This window comes from Crinia signifera, chromosome 3 (assembly GCF_055691185.1).
Source record: "Crinia signifera chromosome 3, ASM5569118v1, whole genome shotgun sequence".
Classification (NCBI taxonomy): domain Eukaryota; kingdom Metazoa; phylum Chordata; class Amphibia; order Anura; family Myobatrachidae; genus Crinia; species Crinia signifera.
The window spans coordinates 324,644,587-324,667,600 of record NC_139219.1 but is presented as its reverse complement, the minus strand read 5'-3'; the positions used below and the strand labels follow the sequence as shown (position 1 = coordinate 324,667,600).

General features: G+C 48.7%; 1 protein-coding gene across 1 annotated transcript; it reads right to left on the bottom strand.

Moving 5' to 3' along the window:
* Positions 1-561: 561 nt before the first annotated feature.
* Positions 562-19,422, bottom strand: DNAJC27 (DnaJ heat shock protein family (Hsp40) member C27). Its single transcript, XM_083178825.1, has 8 exons — positions 19,252-19,422; positions 12,800-12,911; positions 9,383-9,465; positions 8,287-8,356; positions 6,728-6,892; positions 6,055-6,177; positions 5,807-5,967; positions 562-5,033 (listed from the first exon to the last, which is right to left on the bottom strand). The coding sequence occupies exons 2-8, from the start codon at positions 12,884-12,886 to the stop codon at positions 4,901-4,903; spliced, it is 822 nt and encodes a 273-aa protein (XP_083034951.1). The 5' UTR covers positions 12,887-12,911; positions 19,252-19,422; the 3' UTR covers positions 562-4,900.
* Between the last annotated feature and the right edge of the window lie 3,592 nt (positions 19,423-23,014).

Sequence of the window (23,014 nt, the reverse complement as noted above, 5' to 3'; positions counted from 1 at the left end):
TCCGTAGAGTGCATTCGGTGCAGTGATGATTCGCACTCGCAAATTATTCGCAGCTCATAGAATCAACCCCTATGTTGTTTAGCTTTTACTTTGTAGAATAAAGTTCCCTTTGTACAGATGATGGATGAGGATCGAATGCATTGGAAGTTTAATCGTTATTGCGAAGATGGGTCTTAATTGAAATCAAATTCTTTTACAACAATATTACATTATGTACTTGAGTACTCCTATCTCAGAGACGTACAGTAATGCATTCGCAGGGAATATACTGGGGCGACCTCAGAGCTTCAAGCAACGGGGTATAAATATTATTATAAATATAGAGACTCCGGCGCCATGTTTTCTGCGTACAGTCATGCCCCCCCAACAGTTGCAGCACGCCTGTGAATAGATCTGACCATGCGAGGAATTATTAGGACACCTCGGCGCGTTCGCAGTGCGATTAGGACACGTGCGCAGTCAGCAGATAATCGCTGAAATGCATAAATATCGGCACCGCATACATCTCTGAATCAGGCCCTCCAAGTAGGCATTGCAATGAACAGAGAGTGACCAGTGATGTGATTATACAATAATTGATTGCTTTTACTTGCAAAAATCAAGTCCAAATAAAAGATTGCATAGAAACTGGCTGGTGTTCCTCTTACATTGGTTTATGCATTAGAGAACTCATATTACATGCAATCAGAAATAACATTAAACTGTCATAAAACGGTCGCTCATGCACACTAGAATTGTAGCGTGATTTGGCCTGTGTGTGTGTGTGTGTGTGTGTGTGTGAGGTCACTGTAACCAAGAACACACATATTCGAAATGACATCGACAAACCGGCCAATCTCATCACAGTACAACAATATTGCATTATATCTTATCTCACAAGGCTGTCATTCTGCAGCTGCACCAATAGAGGGCACCAGTAAGATTACTGGTTCCAGGGGAAATCACAAAAACAGCCATCGCTGTAATATAGTCAGAGTACGTCAGGGGTGTCGGATGCGGCCAAACTCAGACCCGGTGCTACATTCAGGACAATTTTTTTGTGAAAAACCCAATGTCGACCTAAATGCATGTCGACCTAATGATTGTCAACATTGTGGTGACCTAATGATCTATACCCTTTAAAAGCATCCGAATTGGGTCGGCAGCACACATCTCAGGTCAATTTGAACGGTTACATCCCACCGTGGATTCAGTATGAAATCCCGGCGGTCGGGATCCCGGCGTTCAAAATCCTGACCGCCGAAATCCCGAAAAGGGGGGGGACGTGGTTCGCCCCCTTTGCGGGCTCGCTGCGCTCGCCACGCAGCGGACCTGGTGCCTCGCTACGCTAATTTATTCTCCCTCCCGGGGTGTCGTGGACACCCACGGAGGGAGAAAGTGTCGGGATTTCGGCGGTCGGGATTCCGACCGCCGGGATTTAAACTGCATCCCCCCACCGTATATATGGCAAAGAAGCAAGTTTGTCAGAACTAAATTGTACACATACATAAAATTGTGATTACAAGAAAAAAACAAAAACCCACAAAAAAAACATAACCCTAGAAAAACTAAATTGTAGAATAACAAATGATCTATTAATGACGAGCTTAGGACATCACACAAACTTGTGCGGTAAAAAGAGTTTTCTGCAGGAAAACCCAAGTGTACACGACCGTAGTATCACAATAGTATAAAACAATGCAAAAGCCGATCAATGAGAAAGTCATGCAAAACTTCCCTCTATCCCTTCCTCCTGGAAACACGCGCTGCCCGGTCTGTGTCACTCGGCTTACACTCACATACAGCAGAACCGGTGACATAATGCTGCACCAAAACGTATACTCCGTTACACACTATGGGTGATATTCTTGTTATCATTCGTTAAAAGTCAATAAATGGTGCTCCAGCCAATCAGCTCATGTCATTTTTTTCAAACATATGACAGAAGCCAATTGGCTGGAGCCTCATTTATCATTTTTAAGGAGTGATAACAAGAATCTCACTCATTGATAAATCTGCCCCTAAGCCACAACCCTAACATATGATAGAGTGTAAAAGAGACTAGAACAGGGTATGTAGATGGCAGTCTATTTGGGCTTTCAGCCTATAGTCATGCAATACCCTATACACACATAACCCGGTACTCAGAGGATCAGCACGGGTCAGTTTTCTGTGTGAAAGGTTAAACCCAGGTCAAAATTCCTGACCCTGGGTTTTACCAAGGCCAAAGACCTGGCAATTTTGACCCTTTGTTGACCCCTTCATACAGAATTTCCGGGGCTGATCAGCAAATTATTGGGTAGTAATGCATGACCTGGTAATTTTTGTGTGAAAAGGGGGTCAGGCTGGGACCGGAAAAACAACCCGGGACTCAAATTGCCAGTTAAAGCAGGTATTTATGGACATTTGTGTGAAAGCGGTTAAAGCAGAGGCGTCACTTTCCTCAACGACACCCGATGCAGCACTTCCCAGAGGAGGGGAGTGGCTCCATTGAGGGGAGTGGCTTGACACACTGAACCCCGTCACTACAGAGGTCCGGACTGCCCCTGGGAAATGCTGCAGCTGCAGTCGTGTAATCCACCTTATCTAAAACTAACTTCCAACTTTCTTATTTAGTGGCTAATTACAGCGTTATTTTTGTTGGTGTTTATGTATTTCTCGTAAATCTATTTCTCAGCTTCAGTCTTCGCCGACTTTATTTCTTTTGTACATAGTTTGCTACGTAACGTGCCAGAATACATAGAACGGCCCCTACTTTCTGCCAAATAACCTCCAACACTTTCTTAATTAAACCCAACGGTTGCTCTTCCTTCCTAGTGACTATGTGATCATATAGTATGTACATTAATAGGCATTTAAAATAAAAATTATTTCTCTCACTACAGGGACCACTGTATCCATCATAACCCTGACAGTTCCCTACTGGTGCAATCAATCCCAACCTAGGTAGAATTCTCCCCTCTCTTTACGCTGTGTACACACGGTGAGACGTGACATTAGATACTGACTATATAGTCAAAATCGCAAGCAGATTGCACAGGTTTTTTACCTTGCGCTCCCGTGACAGCTCAAATCGAAACCTAGATAGACAGGGCAGCAATGACTATATAGTGCAAATCTAATGCAGATTATATGAATTGTACGTAAATAGTACAGAGTTAGCAAAGATTGCATAGCACTTGAATCTAAAGCCGAATAGCAAGGGGATCTCACTGTGTGTACACAGCATTACACCAACTTCCCTGCAGTCGCCTTTTTAGCACCCAGGGATACAAATACCCCTTTCACACTAGAAAATGCAGGGACTTACCCGGGAATATGGTCCCTGGATCATGCAGGGAAAATCCTGGGTTGGCCCCTTCACACCAGCCTAGTCCCTGCATTTTTTGGTGTGAGGAGACAAGCAGCGGGACACATGTAGAGTGGGATGATGCCGGCTCTCCACCCGGCGCTGTGCTCTCCACCAGCAGCTACAGGCCAGACCCCCCGCCCCACAGGCCTGACCTCCCAAACCGGCACCTGCACCTCCCCCCCACGGACCATCAAATGATTTCTCCAGGGCTCGCAAATATGTCAGTGGAGATTGATTTATATTTGCGGCTGACGTCATGTGACCCCAGTAGAAGAGACAATCTGCAGTGTGATAATATAACTGGCCAATCAAATGACTTAACATTTAATACAAGTAAATTGAGCTTTGCTGCCTTGATTAATGAGGAAATATAATATAAATGTAAACAATGTGTCAGTAGGATTGCAGTCTCCTAGGTAACAGCGAAGAAGTTTCATAGAAAACGATTTCACGTCATGTGGTTTAGCTGCCTTTTAAATGCTGCAGTTTCAAGGTGCCGGTGGAGGTAGAATCTCTGAATTTCATTCGCTACTGCAGCAATTGCCCGAAGGGCGGGTTCGATTGATGCGCTATGAGATAAGAAACTACATTTCGGATTTAAATGAAGAGTAAAAAAAATTACTAAAGTAACCCTAAAGCCCCAGTGATTAAAGCGAAGCCAATGTAAATGGCATTTAATGTAATTCCGCACCTCTGAACATGAGCTGGTTGCATATAACCCCTAGGAAGAACATGAAAGAACTTTCTCGCTTTTCTTATTAAATCACTAAATATTCGGTGACGTGATTTTTTATTTAATAAATAATTTAAGATATACTGTATATATATATATTTTTACAACATATAACTTTTGTAAGTACCTCCAACCATGGTGTTTGTTAGACTCCGAGTTAGGATCACTATGATTGGCTGACAGCCATCCGAGACGACAGTCACGCCCCTTCCTGTTTTGTATCCTATTATAGGGTTCCGCCTGCTCTGTTGCATAAGATCATGTTACATGTGTTATATTGTGCGGTCACCATTATAGAATACACAACCCATGTTGGGAGAGCCAGAGAAAGAAGGAAAACCGCACATTATTTAATGACGGCATCCGTGGCCGACACAGGCCATCGGCACAATCTGGCGCGCCCACTGTCAGCATGCTACCTTATTAAGATCAGTTTCCTTTTAAAATCACCGCTGGCTTTAAAGTTGTGGTGAAAAAGAGAAATAAACGTACAGTATTATATCAGATTTCTAGTGAAGTAGGGAATGGTGTCCAGCGGTTATCGTATCCTGCAGCCACCACCATCGCTCACAGACATCGGACCATCCAAGACAAGGAGTAGTAACGTAATCCCCTGACCTGATGTTCGTGCTTATAACACAATAACTAAGTACATACAGGAGCCAGCTACCCCCAGTGCAGGACCACCGGTGTCAGCGAGAGGGCAGACCGTGTGGATTTTGTCCACAAGAGAAGTAACCCCACCCCCGTTACAATCTTCTGGTGCTGGAAAGGTTCGGTTGGAGGACCTCGATGGCATCGCCGGTGGTGGACGTGGAAGACGGAACCTGTACCCGCTACTTTATGTTTTTCAGCAGGGCCGTGCGGGCGTTCACCACCGCTTTGAAAGCGTCCTCGCTCCCGGGCGCCACGCATTTGTCGGGGTGAAGGAGCACCGCCAGCTTGCGGTAGGCTTTGTTCACTTCTTCCCTGAGAAAAACAAAAATGTTTTATTTTTTGGTTTATTATATTTTTTTTGTCCAGGTCAATATATATCAGTTCTCACTAGGGAAACATAGGTTGACATGAGTCTAGGTCAACATGGGTCATTAGGTCGACATGGGCTAGGTCAAGTCAAAAGGATCATTAGGTCGACATGGGCTAGGTCAACAGTCAAAAGGTCAACATGTTTGTTTTTTTGAGCCGACATGTGCCGACAGGCGGTATTTCATGCCCTACCATCCATTAGGGCGTGGTGGGAGAATAAAATAGTGCGCCGTGTGTAGCGAGCCGTGCGAGGGGACATGGTGCAACATTACTGTGTCAACATTCGGGACAAAAACCATGTGAAAAACCCCACGTCGACCTGCATGTCGACCTAGACTCATCTCAACCAACATTGTGGTGACCTAATGATCCGTACCCGCTGATCAATTGAAGTCTACGGAATAGAGATAATTTGTATCCTGGCTGGGCAGACAAGATGGCAGCTCTGACTTATATTTACAGGCACGATGTGCGGAGGAACACGGATGTCAAAAGGTTTGATTTACCACTCCTTGGAGAGAAAGAAGGTGGAGAAGTCCCCATATTAACCAATCAGCTTCCGTCATTTTACAGACTGTGCTGGGAAAAATGACCGTTGGAAGCGGATTAGTTGCTATGGGCAACATCGCCACTTTATCCGTCTCCAAGATTTGACAATTTGAACAGTTTACCGCCTCCACCTCTCAGACTATAGGGAATACTGTAATAGATTGTACCTGGTGGCCCCCGGCTTCACCCCCAGCATGTCCCAGCTGTCCTTGCTGCTGCGGATCCGGCGTATAGTATCCGCTTGTTCTTTGGTGAAGCCAATATTAATGGACGACATCGGCCTCTTCCCCCCGTTGTCACACAAATCCACAATGGCGGAGTAAAAGGCCTTGGAACGAAAGTTATATTAACGGACCTTCTTAGGAGGAAGCAGATCTCACACCTACGTCGGGGGTGGGCCGGCAGGGATCCTTACCTGGAACATCTCATTAATTCCTTCTCCACTCTGCGCCGAGGTCTCAAAATACAGGAATCCCCGGCTCTCTGCCCAGAGGCGCCCTTCGCTCTCATCCACGCAGCGGTGCTTCGTGCAGTCAATCTGTAAGAGGACAGAGGACTATGTATACGCCATGTTCTACCAGGGCAAATCCATGATAATCCTATCTGTACTCTGCTAGTTCTGTGATGGTCGCATGAGCCAATCCTGTCACATGACCCCAGAGTGCAAACACTGGATGGATTGGCAGAATGCTGCTCTGATTGGCTACTTTCTAAGCGGGCTTCTAGAGAACTTACTTGCATCAATTTAGTTCATTGGCACCCATCTATTATACAGGGGAATACCGTACTGCAATATAATGACTCATCTCGGAACCTCTTAACACCATGAACCGGTGGTTCTCAATTACATGAACACGGCCATGATTGGTGTAGAGCCATATAAATCGTTCTAAGGGAATGGGATTATTCCTTTCTTTGTCTGATGATACCACTACTAGGATCAGTGAAACGCATCATCAGAACTCTTCAATTGTCACCATACCAAGCGTTTGCCTTGTTTGGACAGCGCACCGCTACGGTCAGCAATTGGGCCGAGCAGTAACTAGGGGCTTCTCTCATTTCCGACCACCCAACCAAGCTCCGCACACCTTGTTTGCGCAGACTGCAAAAACCATGTTCTCGATGTTCCCCTGTGGACCGAGCTCCTGTTTCATCTCTGCTAGCCAGGCGTCGAGGCTGTCAAAGGACTCCTTCTGGCCGACGTCGTACACCAGTATGACCCCCTGTGTGTCCTTATAGAACTCGTTGCGGACCTGGGAGAGTGGGATGTAGGACAGCATCAGAAACAATTGGCTGTGATCTGAAATGCATTACTGTGGCTCGGTAAGGCAATAGGGGAAATGTACGCAAAGATTGCAGAAAGCCAGGAGCTGATTGGCTGTAGCTTTCTCCAAGCTTTTAGGCAGGGTGCTATTGATTTAACAGCAGATGGGCACCGATTCTCCAGGTGGTGGTGGCCTGAGATACATTTTGTGTAAAGTCATAGATATGGGGAATTTTTAGGTTGTGTGTGTGTAGACATAGTAAGTGTGTGTGTGTGGGTGGGTGGGAGGTGCCAGTGACAGGGGGCGGGGACAACAACAGCAGTGGATAAAGAGTGGGTGCATGGTAGCATACAGAGAGAGGGGGCGTGGCAAAGCAGCGCATAGAGAGGGCAAGGGGCAAAGCAGCGCATAGAGAGGGGGTGGGGAAAGGCAGGGCATAGAGAGGGGGCGGGGAAAGGCAGGGCATAGAGAGGGGGCGGGGAAAAGCAGCGTATAGAGAGGGGGTGGGGAAAGGCAGGGCATACAGAGAGGGCGGGGAAAGGCAGGGCATACAAAGGGGGCGGGGAAAAGCAGCACATAGAGAGGGCAAGGGGCAAAGCAGCGCATAGAGAGGAGGTGGGGAAAGGCAGGGCATAGAGGGGACGGGGCAAAGCAGCGCATAGAGAGGGGGCGGGGAAAGGCAGGGCATAGAGAGGGGGTGGGGAAAGGCAGGGCATAGAGAGGGGGTGGGGAAAGGCAGGGCATAGAGAGGGGGTGGGGAAAGGCAGGGCATAGAGAGGGGGCGGGGAAAGGCAGGGCATAGAGAGGGGGTGGGGAAAGGCAGGGCATAGAGAGGGGGTGGGGCAAGGCAGGGCATACAGAGGGGGCGGGGAAAAGCAGCACATAGAGAGGGGACGGGGCAAAGCAGCGCATAGAGAGGAGGTGGGGAAAGGCAGGGCATAGAGGGGGCGGGGAAAGGCAGGGCATACAGAGGGGACGGGGCAAAGCAGCGCATAGAGAGGGGGTGGGGAAAGGCAGGGCATAGAGAGGGGGCGGGAAAAGGCAGGGCATAGAGAGGGGGTGGGGCAAGGCAGGGCATACAGAGGGGGCGGGGAAAAGCAGCACATAGAGAGGGGACGGGGCAAAGCAGCATATAGAGAGGGGGTGGGGAAAGACAGGGCATACAGAGGGGGCGGGGAAAGGCAGGGCATACAGAGGGGGCGGGGAAAGGCAGGGCATATAGAAGGGGGCGGGGAAAAGCAGGGCATAGAGGGGGGCGGGGAAAGGGAGGGCACACACTGAGGTGAACCAGCAAAATGCTAGTCATTAGTATTATAATAGTATAATTCCTCCAGTAGGAAGACACGTCATAGGATGTAATCCAGTGAACATCTTTTCTGTACCTCATAGAAGAACGGATGGCCCGCCATGTCAAATATATTCACTTTGATTTCTCGCTCTCTTATTTGTACCCTGAGAAGAGAAAAGGAATGCGGATTATGTTACAGTAACTAGAAGTGTAGGACGCTGCTGCACTCGCTTATCAGTTACAGACCCTTTTCCACTGTGCACCAGTCCCATCAATGTAACTTGGGGGGGTGATGTATAAGGCAGTGTAATGAGTGGAGGATTGGGACTGTATCAGAGTATACTGGGTTACTGGGTACATGCTGCCTCAAATCTGATTGGTTGCCAACTTCTCAACTCTTTTCACCACTTGATACATCACCCCCTTTCTTTACTTTGGTGGAATCAAAACTATTACATGCAACACCGGTCCAGATTCAAATAAAACGGAAGTGGGGGGAAAAACGTAATAAAAAATGGGCATTTTCCTGTCCTACTGCCACAGTATCTAAGCCACCTGCAATATAAATCCACCTTGTGTGGAAAAGAAACATGTATCACCCACACACAGCGCAGGAGTCAGATGGGGCTACCAGGTGTCAGTAATACCCCGGAAGAGGCTAAGGGGGCAGTATTGGGGGTATGGATAAAAACCAGAACCCTGGAACGCCGGACCGAACCCTGGAATCGCCTTCATTCCTGAGCTTGTAGTGTCCGAGGGTGGTTGTACGGGGGTTGTCCTGTCCGGTGGGGCTGCCTGTGGCAGTCGTCACCAGGGAGAGGTGGAGGGAGATAATAAAGCCTCCCTGTATGGTCCGGGGGTGTTGAAAAGCCGGAATGGTTTAGGCCGTACATGGAGGCTTTAATCTCCACTTCCCCATGTTCCTGGTGAAAGCTATCACAGGCACCCCCCCCCCCCCCCCCCGGACAGGACACCCCCCAGATCAGACAGCACAAGGTCGGGAATGCAGAGTGTGATGTCTGCTCAGGCGTTCCAGGGTCCGGTCCGGTCGGGGATTTTACGTTACAATAGGGAAGGAAAGGGGAGAGCCCTAATATATTGTGCCCGCTGTAACCAGTATGTGCCACTGACAACACCTGGGTGCAGCTTGTACAGACACATATAACGGGGTGGCAGGCCTAGCTACTTACTTTGTCACACCGTAGTCGATTCCTATGGTGGTCTGGTACTTGGGGACAAATCTTTTCTCGCAGTAACGTTTTATGATGCAGCTCTGAGGAGGAGACAAGGAAACGAGTTATCTATGAGATGCCATCAGCTTTGGATATATAGCCGAAATGGGAGGAACCTCTGGGCACAGTGTGGAAGGCAATGGGCGGAACCTCTGGGCACAGCGTGGACGGCAATGGGAGGAACCTCTGGGCACAGCGTGGACGGCAATGGGAGGAACCTCTGGGCACAGTGCGGATGGCAATGGGAGGAACCTCTGGGCACAGTGTGTACAGCAATGGGAGGAACCTCTGGGCACAGCGTGGACGACAATGAGCGGAACCTCTGGGCACAGTGTGGAAGGCAATGAGCGGAACCTCTGGGCATAGTGTGGACGGCAATGGGCGGAACCTCTGGGCACTATATGGATGACAGTGTGACAAATCTCCGGGCAATATGAAACCTCTAGGCCCTGTGTGGATGGCTGTGGGTGAATTCACTGGCCACAGTATGGGTGACAATGGGGGAAATCTTTGGGCATGGGCAGTCATTCCTGTGCAGTCTGCCTGTCAATCTACCTAAAAAAGGGCCAGGCACCAAGTGGTAAACGCTGACCATTGCTGCCACTACCGCATCTGTGTAACTAGAACATGGATGGAACACTCCAGCGAATACATTACTGATCATATGTAGTGGGAGCAAGAGGATCCACAGAACACAGTCTACAACCACCCTCGCCTAGCACCCTCGCCCAGCACCCTCGCCCAGCACCCTCGCCCAGCACCCTCGCCCAGCACCCTCGCCCAGCACCCTCGCCCAGCACCCTCGCCCAGCACCCTCCCCTAGCACCCTCGCCTAGCACCCTCGCCTAGCACCCTCGCCCAGCACCCTCGCCCAGCACCCTCGCCCAGCACCCTCGCCCAGCACCCTCGCCCAGCACCCTCGCCCAGCACCCTCGCCCAGCACCCTCGCCCAGCACCCTCGCCCAGCACCCTCGCCCAGCACCCTCGCCTAGCACCCTCGCCTAGCACCCTCGCCTAGCACCCTCGCCCAGCACCCTCCCCTAGCACCCTCGCCCAGCACCCTCACCCAGCACCCTCACCCAGCACCCTCGCCCAGCACCCTCGCCCAGCACCCTCGCCCAGCACCCTCGCCCAGCACCCTCGCCCAGCACCCCATCGTCTTTTCATCAATCTAAACTTTATTTGAAACTCCCATTTCAAGGTTTAAAAAAACAGAAACAATAAATAGTAAACATGTAAATAATGATCAGATAGACTTAGCTGGAGATGCTATTCTAGTGTCATGTTATCTGCTAGGCCAGTGGTTCCCAACCCTGGTCCTCAAGTACCCCCAACAGGGCATGTTTTGCAGGTCTCCACACAGAATCACAAGTGCTATAATTAGCTCCACCTGTGATCTTTTCAAATGTGTCTGAATAATGAGTGCACCTGCCGGGTGACCTGGAAAACGTGCACTGTTTGGGGTACTTGAGGACCAGGGTTGGGAACCACTGTGCTAGGCTAACTCCCAGGAGCACAAGTTCAGCCATCTTGGACTTCATCACCTGGGAGCAGCCGTGACGTTGGAATATCAATCATCAATTAGGACAGACACCAGTGAGATCTACAATCAGACTTCTGTCATTTAATGGTCATATCATTAAATGGACGACCACTATTGGTCAAAAGGCCATAAGTCGTCACCTTAAGAAGATCAACATGGCTTAGGTCGACACAAGCAATTGGTCAACATAGAAAATGTCGAAAAAAAATCATATTTTTTCCAGAACAGGTGTTTTTTCAAACTTAACTATCCACGTGGACAAAGAGGGACAATATAATAGTGTGCCCGAAGCAACAGAAGGCGCAATAACCACATCACCTGTCCTCCAATAATAGCAGTGTCTGCTGGACACTTGCACCTGCTTGGTCTGCACAGTGGTGTCATCCCGCTAATCCCTCCTGTGCTGCAACCCTGTACGGAGATGAACCAATATGTACTGCATCATGAGGCACTAGTGACGCCGCCGTACACCTCATGCCTCATTGGTGTCACTAGCACCTAGTGACTGGACAGGCCAACAGCATAACAGTGCTGCACACAGCCGTCCTGAGCTGCAATGTGCGCTGTGCGTACGGCTATTGGAATGCAGTAATGCTGGGGGTAACGGAAGAGAACACGTCTGTACAGGCCAGTGTACACAGGAGCAGGAAACAAGTCCCCGGTTCATGAACACACCAGGAATGTGGGACGTTAGTACAGCGTGACTTCACCAGACATCGGGATCGAACAGATAAACGCAGTTTGTGATGTCACTGGTCCCATCACCATTTATGGCAGAGGGAGGACAGAAGGACGTGTTCTATTACACTGCACTATGGATACTATGGATACCATCACTATTAGAATACAGCTCATGTTTGTAATAATTCCAATAGGCTAATGCCAGCCACATGCAATGATGCCGCTTGATCGCTGCTACCCATCTTCTCTACCGGAGATCTAGCTTTCGTTTCATCACGCCATGCTACACCTTGCATCACGCCATGCTACACCTTGCTCTGCCCTCTTCAGGAGCCCAAGCTGTCACACCCGCATGAACCTTCTCCTATCAAATCCGATCGGTGTATCGGATAACGCTCCGGCACGCACACTGTACCATGATCGGGACAGCAACATAAATACTGCCTGATCTGCCCCATAACTGTAGTATATTCCCAGCATTAGGATCCACTCTCCCGGTCCTCTGGCACAATGAACTCACGGATCCCAGCTGTGGCCCTGGTCAGGTCTTACTTCTGTTCTGAGGACATCTGCTCTTCCTCTCTGCTCCTATGTACAGGCCTCTGCTGTCATATAATCTTGCTGCATCAATCGGAACACAGATTAAATTTGTAATTGTCTCTCTTCTACATCTGTCCCCCTGACTGTCATTACAATGCCAGCATCTCCACTCCCCCCACCCCAGCTTCTTATACAGAGGGCATTTCTGACTCCCATCGCTCCCTGCTTGCAAATGTCCCCAGACTTCATCCTAAGGACATTACTTGTATTTGTCCTTTCTAAAAGATAGTATACCCTCAGGATCCCACACAGTCCATGTTTTCCAGATCAACTGGCAGATGCGCTGTCTATTACCAACTGAAACTTTATTAAAAATCCACACGAGCAGTGTGGAGGACCGAGTTTGAGAACCTGTGTCTGGAACCACTGCAACCAATGCTCTATGGTTTATCCCCGTCCCAACCCACCCATTTCTGAGACAGACTTGACTGGCGCATCTCTCCTCGCTCTCAGGGGTCTTGTCTTCGTGTTGTCGGTGAGTGGGATTGCTGCCAGCCTGCTGATGCATGAGTGCACCATTATATCAGGGAGCAGCGGTATGTTACCCTTACCTTCCCCACTTCAGCGTTGCCCATACTGATCACTTTGATGCGGAGCGCCTTGCGGGTCTCCTTCCTCTTCTGCAAGTTGGTCTCCATGTTCAGCGACGGGAGATACAGCAGCCTGAGGGGCACACAATATATGGATAAGAGCCTGGGCAAGGACAGACATTACTAAACGATGGGTATGGTCAGGCAGATAGCAGGATGATCGGTTCTCACCAAAATGAACACAGCTCCTGTTAATTACCAATAACAAACAGGTGACGTTCACAAAAATAAATAAAAAATACTTAGTAATGACTTATTTATACGTAAGGAGAAAGGGACATGGTCAGTATTTGTGGACAGAACGACACAGATCAGGCTGGTTCTGTATTGTACTTCCTATGTATGGGGTGTGAGGAGAGGCTATAGAAGCCCACTGTATGAGAGATAGAGAAGCAATGTGCGCTATGGGATAACAGATGCCGGCACAATAATACGGACATGGGAAACGGGGACATGAATCATCAATAGCTCGCTCTACATTGCCCAGAACCAAGAGGGCGCTCTACATTGCCCAGAACCAGGTGGGCGCTCCACATTGGCCAGAACCAAGAGGGCGCTCCACATTGGCCAGAACCAAGAGGGCGCTCCACATTGGCCAGAACCAAGAGGGCGCTCCACATTGCCCAGAACCAGGAGGGCGCTCCACATTGCCCAGAACCAGGAGGGCGCTCTACATTGCCCAGAACCAGGAGGGCGCTCTACATTGCCCAGAACCAGGAGGGCGCTCTACATTGCCCAGAACCAGGAGGGCGCTCTACATTGCCCAGAACCAGGAGGGCGCTCTACATTGCCCAGAACCAGGTGGGCGCTCTACATTGCCCAGAACCAAGAGGGCGCTCCACATTGGCCAGAACCAGAAGGGCGCTCCACATTGCCCAGAACCAGGAGGGCGCTCCACATTGCCCAGAACCAAGGTGGCGCTCCACATTGCCCAGAACCAAGGGGGCGCTCCACATTGCCCAGAACCAAGAGGACGCTCCACCATGGCCAGAACCAAGAGGACGCTCCACATTGGCCAGAACCAAGAGGGCGCTCCACATTGGCCAGAACCAAGAGGGCGCTCCACATTGGCCAGAACCAAGAGGGCGCTCCACATTGGCCAGAACCAAGAGGGCGCTCCACATTGGCCAGAACCAAGAGGGCGCTCCACATTGGCCAGAACCAAGAGGGCGCTCCACATTGGCCAGAACCAAGAGGGCGCTCCACATTGGCCAGAACCAAGAGGGCGCTCCACATTGGCCAGAACCAAGAGGGCGCTCCACATTGGCCAGAACCAAGAGGGCGCTCCACATTGGCCAGAACCAAGAGGGCGCTCCACATTGGCCAGAACCAAGAGGGCGCTCCACATTGGCCAGAACCAAGAGGGCGCTCCACATTGGCCAGAACCAAGAGGGCGCTCCACATTGGCCAGAACCAAAAGCATGCTCCACATTGGCCAGAACCAAAAGCATGCTCCACATTGCCCAGAACCAGGTGGGCGCTCTACAATATCCAGAACCAAAAGCATGCCCTACATTGCCCAGAACCAGTTGGGCGCTCTACAATATCCAGAACCAAAAGCATGCCCTACATTGCCCAGAACCAGGTAGGCGCTCTACAATATCCAGAACCAAAAGCATGCCATACATTGCCCAGAACCAAAAGCACACTCCACATTGCCCAGAACCAGGTGGGCGCTCTACAATATCCAGAACCAAAAGCATGCCCTACATTGCCCAGAACCAGTTGGGCGCTCTACAATATCCAGAACCAAAAGCATGCCCTACATTGCCCAGAACCAGGTAGGCGCTCTACAATATCCAGAACCAAAAGCATGCCATACATTGCCCAGAACCAAAAGCACACTCCACATTGCCCAGAACCAGGTGAGCGCTCTACAATATCCAGAACCAAAAGTGCGCTCTAGTTGCCCAGAACCAAAAAGTGCGCTCTACAGTGCCCAGAACCAAATGCGCATGCTACATTGCCAAGAACCAAAAGCGCACTCTATTCAAGTGACATGGTCAGTATTTGTTGACTGAACGACACGGATCAGTCTGGTTCTGTATTGTACTTCCTATGTATGGGGTGTGAGGAGAGGCTATAGGAGCCCACTGTACAAGAGATAGAGAAGCAATGTGCGCTATGGAACAACAGATGCCGACACAATAAAAGGGACATGGGAAACGGGGACATGAAGCATCAATAGCTCGCTGTACATTGCCCAGAACCAGAAGGGTGCTCTACATTGCCCAGAACCAAGAGGGCGCTCTACATTGCCCAGAACCAAGAGGGCGCTCTACATTGCCCAGAACCAAGAGGGCGCTCTACATTGCCCAGAACCAAGAGGGCGCTCTACATTGCCCAGAACCAAGAGGGCGCTCTACATTGCCCAGAACCAAGAGGGCGCTCTACATTGCCCAGAACCAAGAGGGCGCTCTACATTGCCCAGAACCAAGAGGGCGCTCTACATTGCCCAGAACCAAGAGGGCGCTCTACATTGCCCAGAACCAAGAGGGCGCTCTACATTGCCCAGAACCAAGAGGGCGCTCTACATTGCCCAGAACCAAGAGGGCGCTCTACATTGCCCAGAACCAAGAGGGCGCTCTACATTGCCCAGAACCAGGTGGGCTCTCTACAATATCCAGAACCAAAAGCACACTCTACATTGCCCAGAACCAAAAGGTAGGAGGTATAACCTGTATATGACATTACATATAAGCCGTATATACTGTAGTAGCTGCACTGTATATGGGTACCAGGCATAGGAGGTATAACCTGCATATGACAAACAGTATAAACACACACACATAAGCCGTATATACTGTAGTAGCTGCGCTGTATATGGGTACCAGGCGTAGGAGGTATAACCTGTATATTACATTACATATAAGCTGTATATACTGTAGTAGCTGCACTGTATATGGGTACCAGGTGTAGGAGGTATAACCTGTATATGACATTACATATAAGCCATATATATTGTAGTAGCTGCACTGTATATGGGTAACAGGCATAGGAGATATAACCTGCATATGACAAACAGTATATACACACACACACACACACACACACACACACACACATAAGCCGTATATACTGTAGTAGCTGCACTGAATATGGGTAGCAGGTGTAGGAGGTATAACCTGTATATAGTACACTAGCTGCGCTGTATATGGGTACTAGGCTTAGGAGGTATAACCTGCATTTATTACATATAAGTTGTATATAGTACACTAGCTGCGCTGTATATGGGGGACCAGGTGTATACACCTGTATATGACATTACATATAAGCCGTTTATGGGTAGCAGGTGTAGGAAGTATAACCTGTATATGACATTACATATAAGCTGTATATGGGTAGCAGGTGTAGGAGGTATAACCTGTATATAGTACACTAGCTGCGCTGTATAATATGGGTACCAGGCTTAGGAGGTATAACCTGCATATATTACATATAAGCTGTATAAAGTACACTACCTGCGCTGTATATGGGTAGCAGGTGTAGGAGGTATAACCTGTATATACTACACTAGCTGCGATGTATATGGGTACCAGCTTAGGAGGTATAACCTGCATATATTGCATATAAGATGTATATAGTACACTAGCTGCGCTGTATATGGGTAGCAGGTGTAGGAGGTATAACCTGTATATGACATTACATATAAGATGTATATAGTACACTAGCTGCGCTGTATATGGGTAGCAGGTGTAGGAGGTATTACCTGAATATATTACATATAAGCTGTATATAGTACACTAGCTGCGCTGTATATGGTGACCAGGTGTAGGAGGTATAACCTGTATATGACATTACATATAAGCTGTATATAGTACACTAGCTGCGCTGTATATGGTGACCAGGTGTAGGAGGTATAACCTGTATATGACATTACATATAAGCTGTATATGGGTAGCAGGTGTAGGAGGTATAACCTGTATATGACATTACATATAAGCTGTATATAGTACACTAGCTGCGCTGTATATGGTGACCAGGTGTAGGAGGTATAACCTGTATATGACATTACATATAAGCTGTATATAGTACACTAGCTGTGCTGTATATGGTGACCAGGTGTAGGAGGTATAACCTGTATATGACATTACATATAAGCTGTATATAGTACACTAGCTGTGCTGTATATGGTGACCAGGTGTAGGAGGTATAACCTGTATATGACATTACATATAAGCTGTATATAGTACACTAGCTGCGCTGTATATGGTGACCAGTTGTAGGAGGTATAACCTGTATATATTACATAAGCTGTATATAGTACACTAGCTGCGCTGTATATGGTGACCAGGTGTAGGAGGTATAACCTGAATATATTACATATAAGCTGTATATAGTACACTAGCTGCGCTGTATATGGTGACCAGGTGTAGGAGGTATAACCTGTATATGACATTACATATAAGCTGTATATAGTACACTAGCTGTGCTGTATATGGGGACCAGGTGTAGGAGGTATGACCTGTAAATATTACATATAAGATGTATATAGTACATTATCTACGATGTATATGGGTAGCAGGTGTAGACGGTATAATAGGACATTACATATAAGCTGTGCATAGGAGGTATAACCTGTATATAATGACAGTGCATATAAGCCGTATATACTGTAGTAGCTGCGATGTATACGGGTACCAGGCATAGGAGGTATAACCTGTATATAATGACAGTACATATAAGCCGTATATACTGTAGTAGCTGCGCTGTATATGGGTACCAGGCATAGACATACAGTAGTATATACAGATATAAGCCGTATATACTGTAGTAGCTGCACTCTATATGGGTAGCAGGTGTAGGAGGTATACAGATATAAGCCGTATATACTGTAGTAGCTGCGCTGTATACGGGTACCAGGTGTAGGAGGTATAACCTGTATATGACATTACATATAAGCTGTATATAGTACACTAGCTGCGCTGTATATGGTGACCAGGTGTAGGAGGTATAACCTGTATATGACATTACATATAAGCTGTATATAGTACACTAGCTGCGCTGTATATGGTGACCAGGTGTAGGAGGTATAACCTGTATATGACATTACATATAAGCTGTATATAGTACACTAGCTGTGCTGTATATGGTGACCAGGTGTAGGAGGTATAACCTGTATATGACATTACATATAAGCTGTATATAGTACACTAGCTGCGCTGTATATGGTGACCAGGTGTAGGAGGTATAACCTGTATATATTACATAAGCTGTATATAGTACACTAGCTGCGCTGTATATGGTGACCAGGTGTAGGAGGTATAACCTGAATATATTACATATAAGCTGTATATAGTACACTAGCTGCGCTGTATATGGTGACCAGGTGTAGGAGGTATAACCTGTATATGACATTACATATAAGCTGTATATAGTACACTAGCTGTGCTGTATATGGGGACCAGGTGTAGGAGGTATAACCTGTATATGACATTACATATAAGCTGTATATAGTACACTAGCTGTGCTGTATATGGGGACCAGGTGTAGGAGGTATAACCTGTATATATTACATAAGCTGTATATAGTACACTAGCTGCGCTGTATATGGTGACCAGGTGTAGGAGGTATAACCTGAATATATTACATATAAGCTGTATATAGTACACTAGCTGCGCTGTATATGGTGACCAGGTGTAGGAGGTATAACCTGTATATGACATTACATATAAGCTGTATATAGTACACTAGCTGTGCTGTATATGGGGACCAGGTGTAGGAGGTATGACCTGTAAATATTACATATAAGATGTATATAGTACATTATCTACGATGTATATGGGTAACAGGTGTAGACGGTATAATAGGACATTACATATAAGCTGTGCATAGGAGGTATAACCTGTATATAATGACAGTACATATAAGCCGTATATACTGTAGTAGCTGTGCTGTATACGGGTACCAGGCATAGGAGGTATAACCTGTATATAATGACAGTACATATAAGCCGTATATACTGTAGTAGCTGCGCTGTATATGGGTACCAGGCATAGACATACAGTAGTATATACAGATATAAGTCGCATATACTGTAGTAGCTACACTCTATATGGGTAGCAGGTGTAGGAGGTATACAGATATAAGCCGTATATACTGTAGTAGCTGCACTCTATATGGGTAGCAGGTGTAGGAGGTATACAGCTATAAGCCGTATATACTGTAGTAGCTGCGCTGTATATAGGTACCAGGCATAGGAGGTATAACCTGCATATGACATACAGTAGTATATACAGATATAAGCCGCATATACTGTAGTAGCTGCGCTGTATACGGGTACCAGGCATAGGAGGTATAACCTGCACATGACATACAGTAGTATATACAGATATAAGCCGTATATACTGTAGTAGCTGCGCTGTATATGGGTACAGACGTGTAATATATCTCTATATGGCGGCCGCTCTCACCTCTCCGGTAGGGGGCGGTATATTCGCGTCACAGCTGCCGGTTCCCGGTGACAGGTCGGTCACCCCCCGGGCCGCCCGCGTCCCTCTGTCATTCTCCTACACAGCGGCAGCTCCGTAAACCAGGGGGCGGGGACACCTGACGTCACCGCCCAGCACCAAACACCCTGGTAACGGTGCGGAGGCGTCTCATTCTCTCTGCCACGCCCCTGCCCGCTGCAGCCCGCGCCCACATTGTACATTAGAACTACAATTCCCGACACGCTCCAGGATCTTGCGATGACTTCACTTTGTAACCTAGCAACGGCCATCCCATGTTACTCTTTGCAGAGGACGCCATGCTGGTTTCTGGCAGATGTATTGGAGGCCTCATAGTACATGTGAGGAAGGCCGGTGATTTCCAAAGGGGGTGGGCATCTATTTTTGGCCAACATTATGCCATACACTCAATTTAGTCAGTGTTGTAGTTTATTATCATTCTGATAGTAGTGGTAGTACTTATATACGGGAAGCGGTCATCTATTAGAATGAACTTAGGTCTACAGTAGGGTTACCACCTTTGTGTTGAGCGATTCCCGGACAGTGACCCGCCCCTTGACACACCCACAGCCCACCCATTGACCCGCCCCCAGCACCGCCCCTTGACTCCCCTTATGGTTGTTGTTTATTTACATTTGCTTCAAATCTATTCTTTTTGCACATGGTAATGCCACATACACGTTACGTCACGTCATGTCACACACTGTAATGCCCATTATACGCTATGCCACATACTGATGCCCATTATACATTATGGCACACACCGTGATGCCCATTACACGTTTTGCCATGAGTGGACAATTTAAAAAAGAAAAATAGGGGCAAAATGGACAGCGCGCGCCGGAGGCGCGCCCAAAAATTTACACCATAATGCCTATTACACGTCAAACATCCATATTATACCACATGCCATAGTGCCTATTACACGTTTTGCCAGGGCTCAACAATTTTCTTAAAAGAAGGATAAAAGAGACAGTGCGCACCAGAGGCCATAATGCTCATTACGAGTTATGCCAGGGCTCAACAATTTTTTTAAACTAAGGACAACAGGGACAGTGCTCAAGCCAAAAACACACCAGAATACCTATCATACGTCCCACACAACTATTACATAAGTATACTACATGCCCATTACACATTATGCCACACACTCTAATGCCCATTACACGTTATCCCAAACACAACCTAATGCCCTTTACATACAGGTATACCATACACTGTAATGGCTATTACATATTATGCCATATAAATACCGCCTACCTCCATGTTAATTGCTTGGGGTTTCTTGCTCGATGCCAGAGCCTTCATGCTCGATGCCAGGACCTTCATGCTTGATGCCACGGAGGAGTGCAAATGCCTGTTGCCAAGGTGGAGGGCAAATGCTCGTTGACAAGGGTGAGGGCAAATGCCTGTTGCCACAGTGGAGGGCAAATGCTCGTTGCCAAGGGGGACGGCAAATGCCAAAAGCCAGTGGTCACAGTAGTACATTTAGAGTAGCTGCTGTGCTGGGGCTGGCTGGGCCTGGGAGGTTGGCTGGGGGCCTGGGGCCATAGTGATGATCAACATAATATTGTATTGGGCCAGCGTGGCCAGTGGCCACAGTAGTAAATTTAGAGTAGCTGCTGCTGTGCTGGCTAGGCCTGGGAGGTTGGCTGGGGGCCTGAGGCCAGCGGGCACATCGCCCAGCAGGTGGTGACTGGCATAGTGCGCAGAAGAGGACTGCCCGTCTGGGGACAGTGTGACAGTCTGTGCAGGAGGGGACACACACAGCAGGCAGGCAGCCACGGTGCAACTGCTGAAGTTGAACTTTGACAGGGACATGACAGACATGACAGTCTGCGCCACACAACTCACTGCGCCATTTGATCCCCACAGACCCACCGTGGAGGAGGGGTAGACCAGCGGCAATGTGGGGGACATGACAGTATGCACCACACAACTCACCGCGCCGTCCGTGACCCGACACAGGCACGCCGCACTCAAGTGTCAGGTCAGGTGTGTCAGTCACGTCACGTAGCGGCGTAGCGCTGCGCAGCCCGCAGGAGGAGCTGGAGGACATACGAGGAGGAGGACATGACACTCAGACTGTGTCCCGCCTCCCTCCTCCTCCCAGCAAGTGCCGCAGCGACTTACATCACAGACACTGTCTGAAGGAGGAGTAATAGGATGGTCCGACGTGTGTCACCACCCCGCGGCCCTCCCACCCCTCCCCGGCGCCGGCTTCCAGGGTATGTGCAGTGTCTGTCATCCTGTTGTGTGGGGATCAGATGGCCGCCCGCATCAGTAATATCGGCGGTGCCGGCCGGCCGTGGATCAATTCCCGGACAATATATAGTCCGGGGCAGCCACCCTTCCGGACTCCGGACGCCGGTTTCAATTACCGGACTGTCCGGAGTAATCCCGGACGGGTGGTAACCCTAGTCTACAGTCATTAGGTCGACCCCACTAGGTCGACTGGCAGGAAGGTCGACCTGACTTAAGGTCGACATGGGCCAAGGTCGACATGACTTAAGGTCGAATATGCATAAAGGTCAACATGAGGAAGGTCGACTGGTCATAAGGTCGACATGGGTTTTTCACTGTTTTTTGAGCCGACATGTGCCGACAGGCGGTATTTCATGCCCTACCATCCACTAGGGCGTGGTGGGAGAATAAAATAGTGTGCCGAGCGCAGCATTGCGAGCGAAGCGAGCGTTGCGAGGGTCCGATGCTCATTGCCAACTGTGTCCATGTCGACTGTGTCGACATTCGGATCAAAAAAACAGTGAAAAACCCATGTCGACCTTATGACCAGTCAACCTTCCTCATGTCGACCTTTATGCAAATTCGACCTTAAGTCATGTCGACCTTGGCCCATGTCGACCTTAAGTCAGGTCGACCTTCCTGCCAGTCGACCTAGTGGGGTCGACCTAATGACTGTAGACCTAAGTTCATTCTGACAGATGTACCGCTTCCCTTATATACAGCGTGGGCCTCCATCCATGTGCATTAGGTCAACATGGTCAAACGATCGACATAAAAAAAGGTTTACATGCATTTTTCACTTTTTTGGTGTAAACATAGGTCATACCTCCCAACATCTGATGCCATGAAAGAGGGACAGTGCGACATATTTTTAAGGCGTGGCCTAGAGGGAAGAGGCGCGGTCCTGCCCCCATTTTCCCTGCTGTGGGGGCATGCCCAGCAGCTCCGTTAGCTGCTGGCTATGCCCCCAGCCTTCTGGCTGCAAGAATAGACGCTGTGCGCAAGTGCGTCTATTCATGGGTGACAGGGGGGGGACTCCCAAGGGCCTCATCCACCCCACGGTTTCGACCATGTTGACCTAATGCATGTTGACCTGCCTGTCGACCATTAGTGTTTGACCTTTTGACTGTTGACATAGAAACTATAGATGTAATGACACAGAGCCGAAGCTTCCCGCTCCTCAAGGGTGTGCAAAGCAGGGAGGCGCTGTGCTGAGTAGCTGATCTCACCACTGTGCCTCCCTGGTGTCACTGCCGCTGCACCTGTCACACTGAATGACAGGCAGCGGTGCCCACAACATGAAGTGTGGCTACCAGTGTCCTTCCTCCTCCCAGCTGCACATGTGACAGTACTACAGGCAGAATGAAGCGGCATCTCTTCCAGTGTATGTACTGCACCCTGCCCTCTCTCCCCTCCTGTGGACATTATGTGTGCTGGGAGCATTGTGTTTAAGGGGAGAGGTTAGGGTTATACTGCGGGGGGG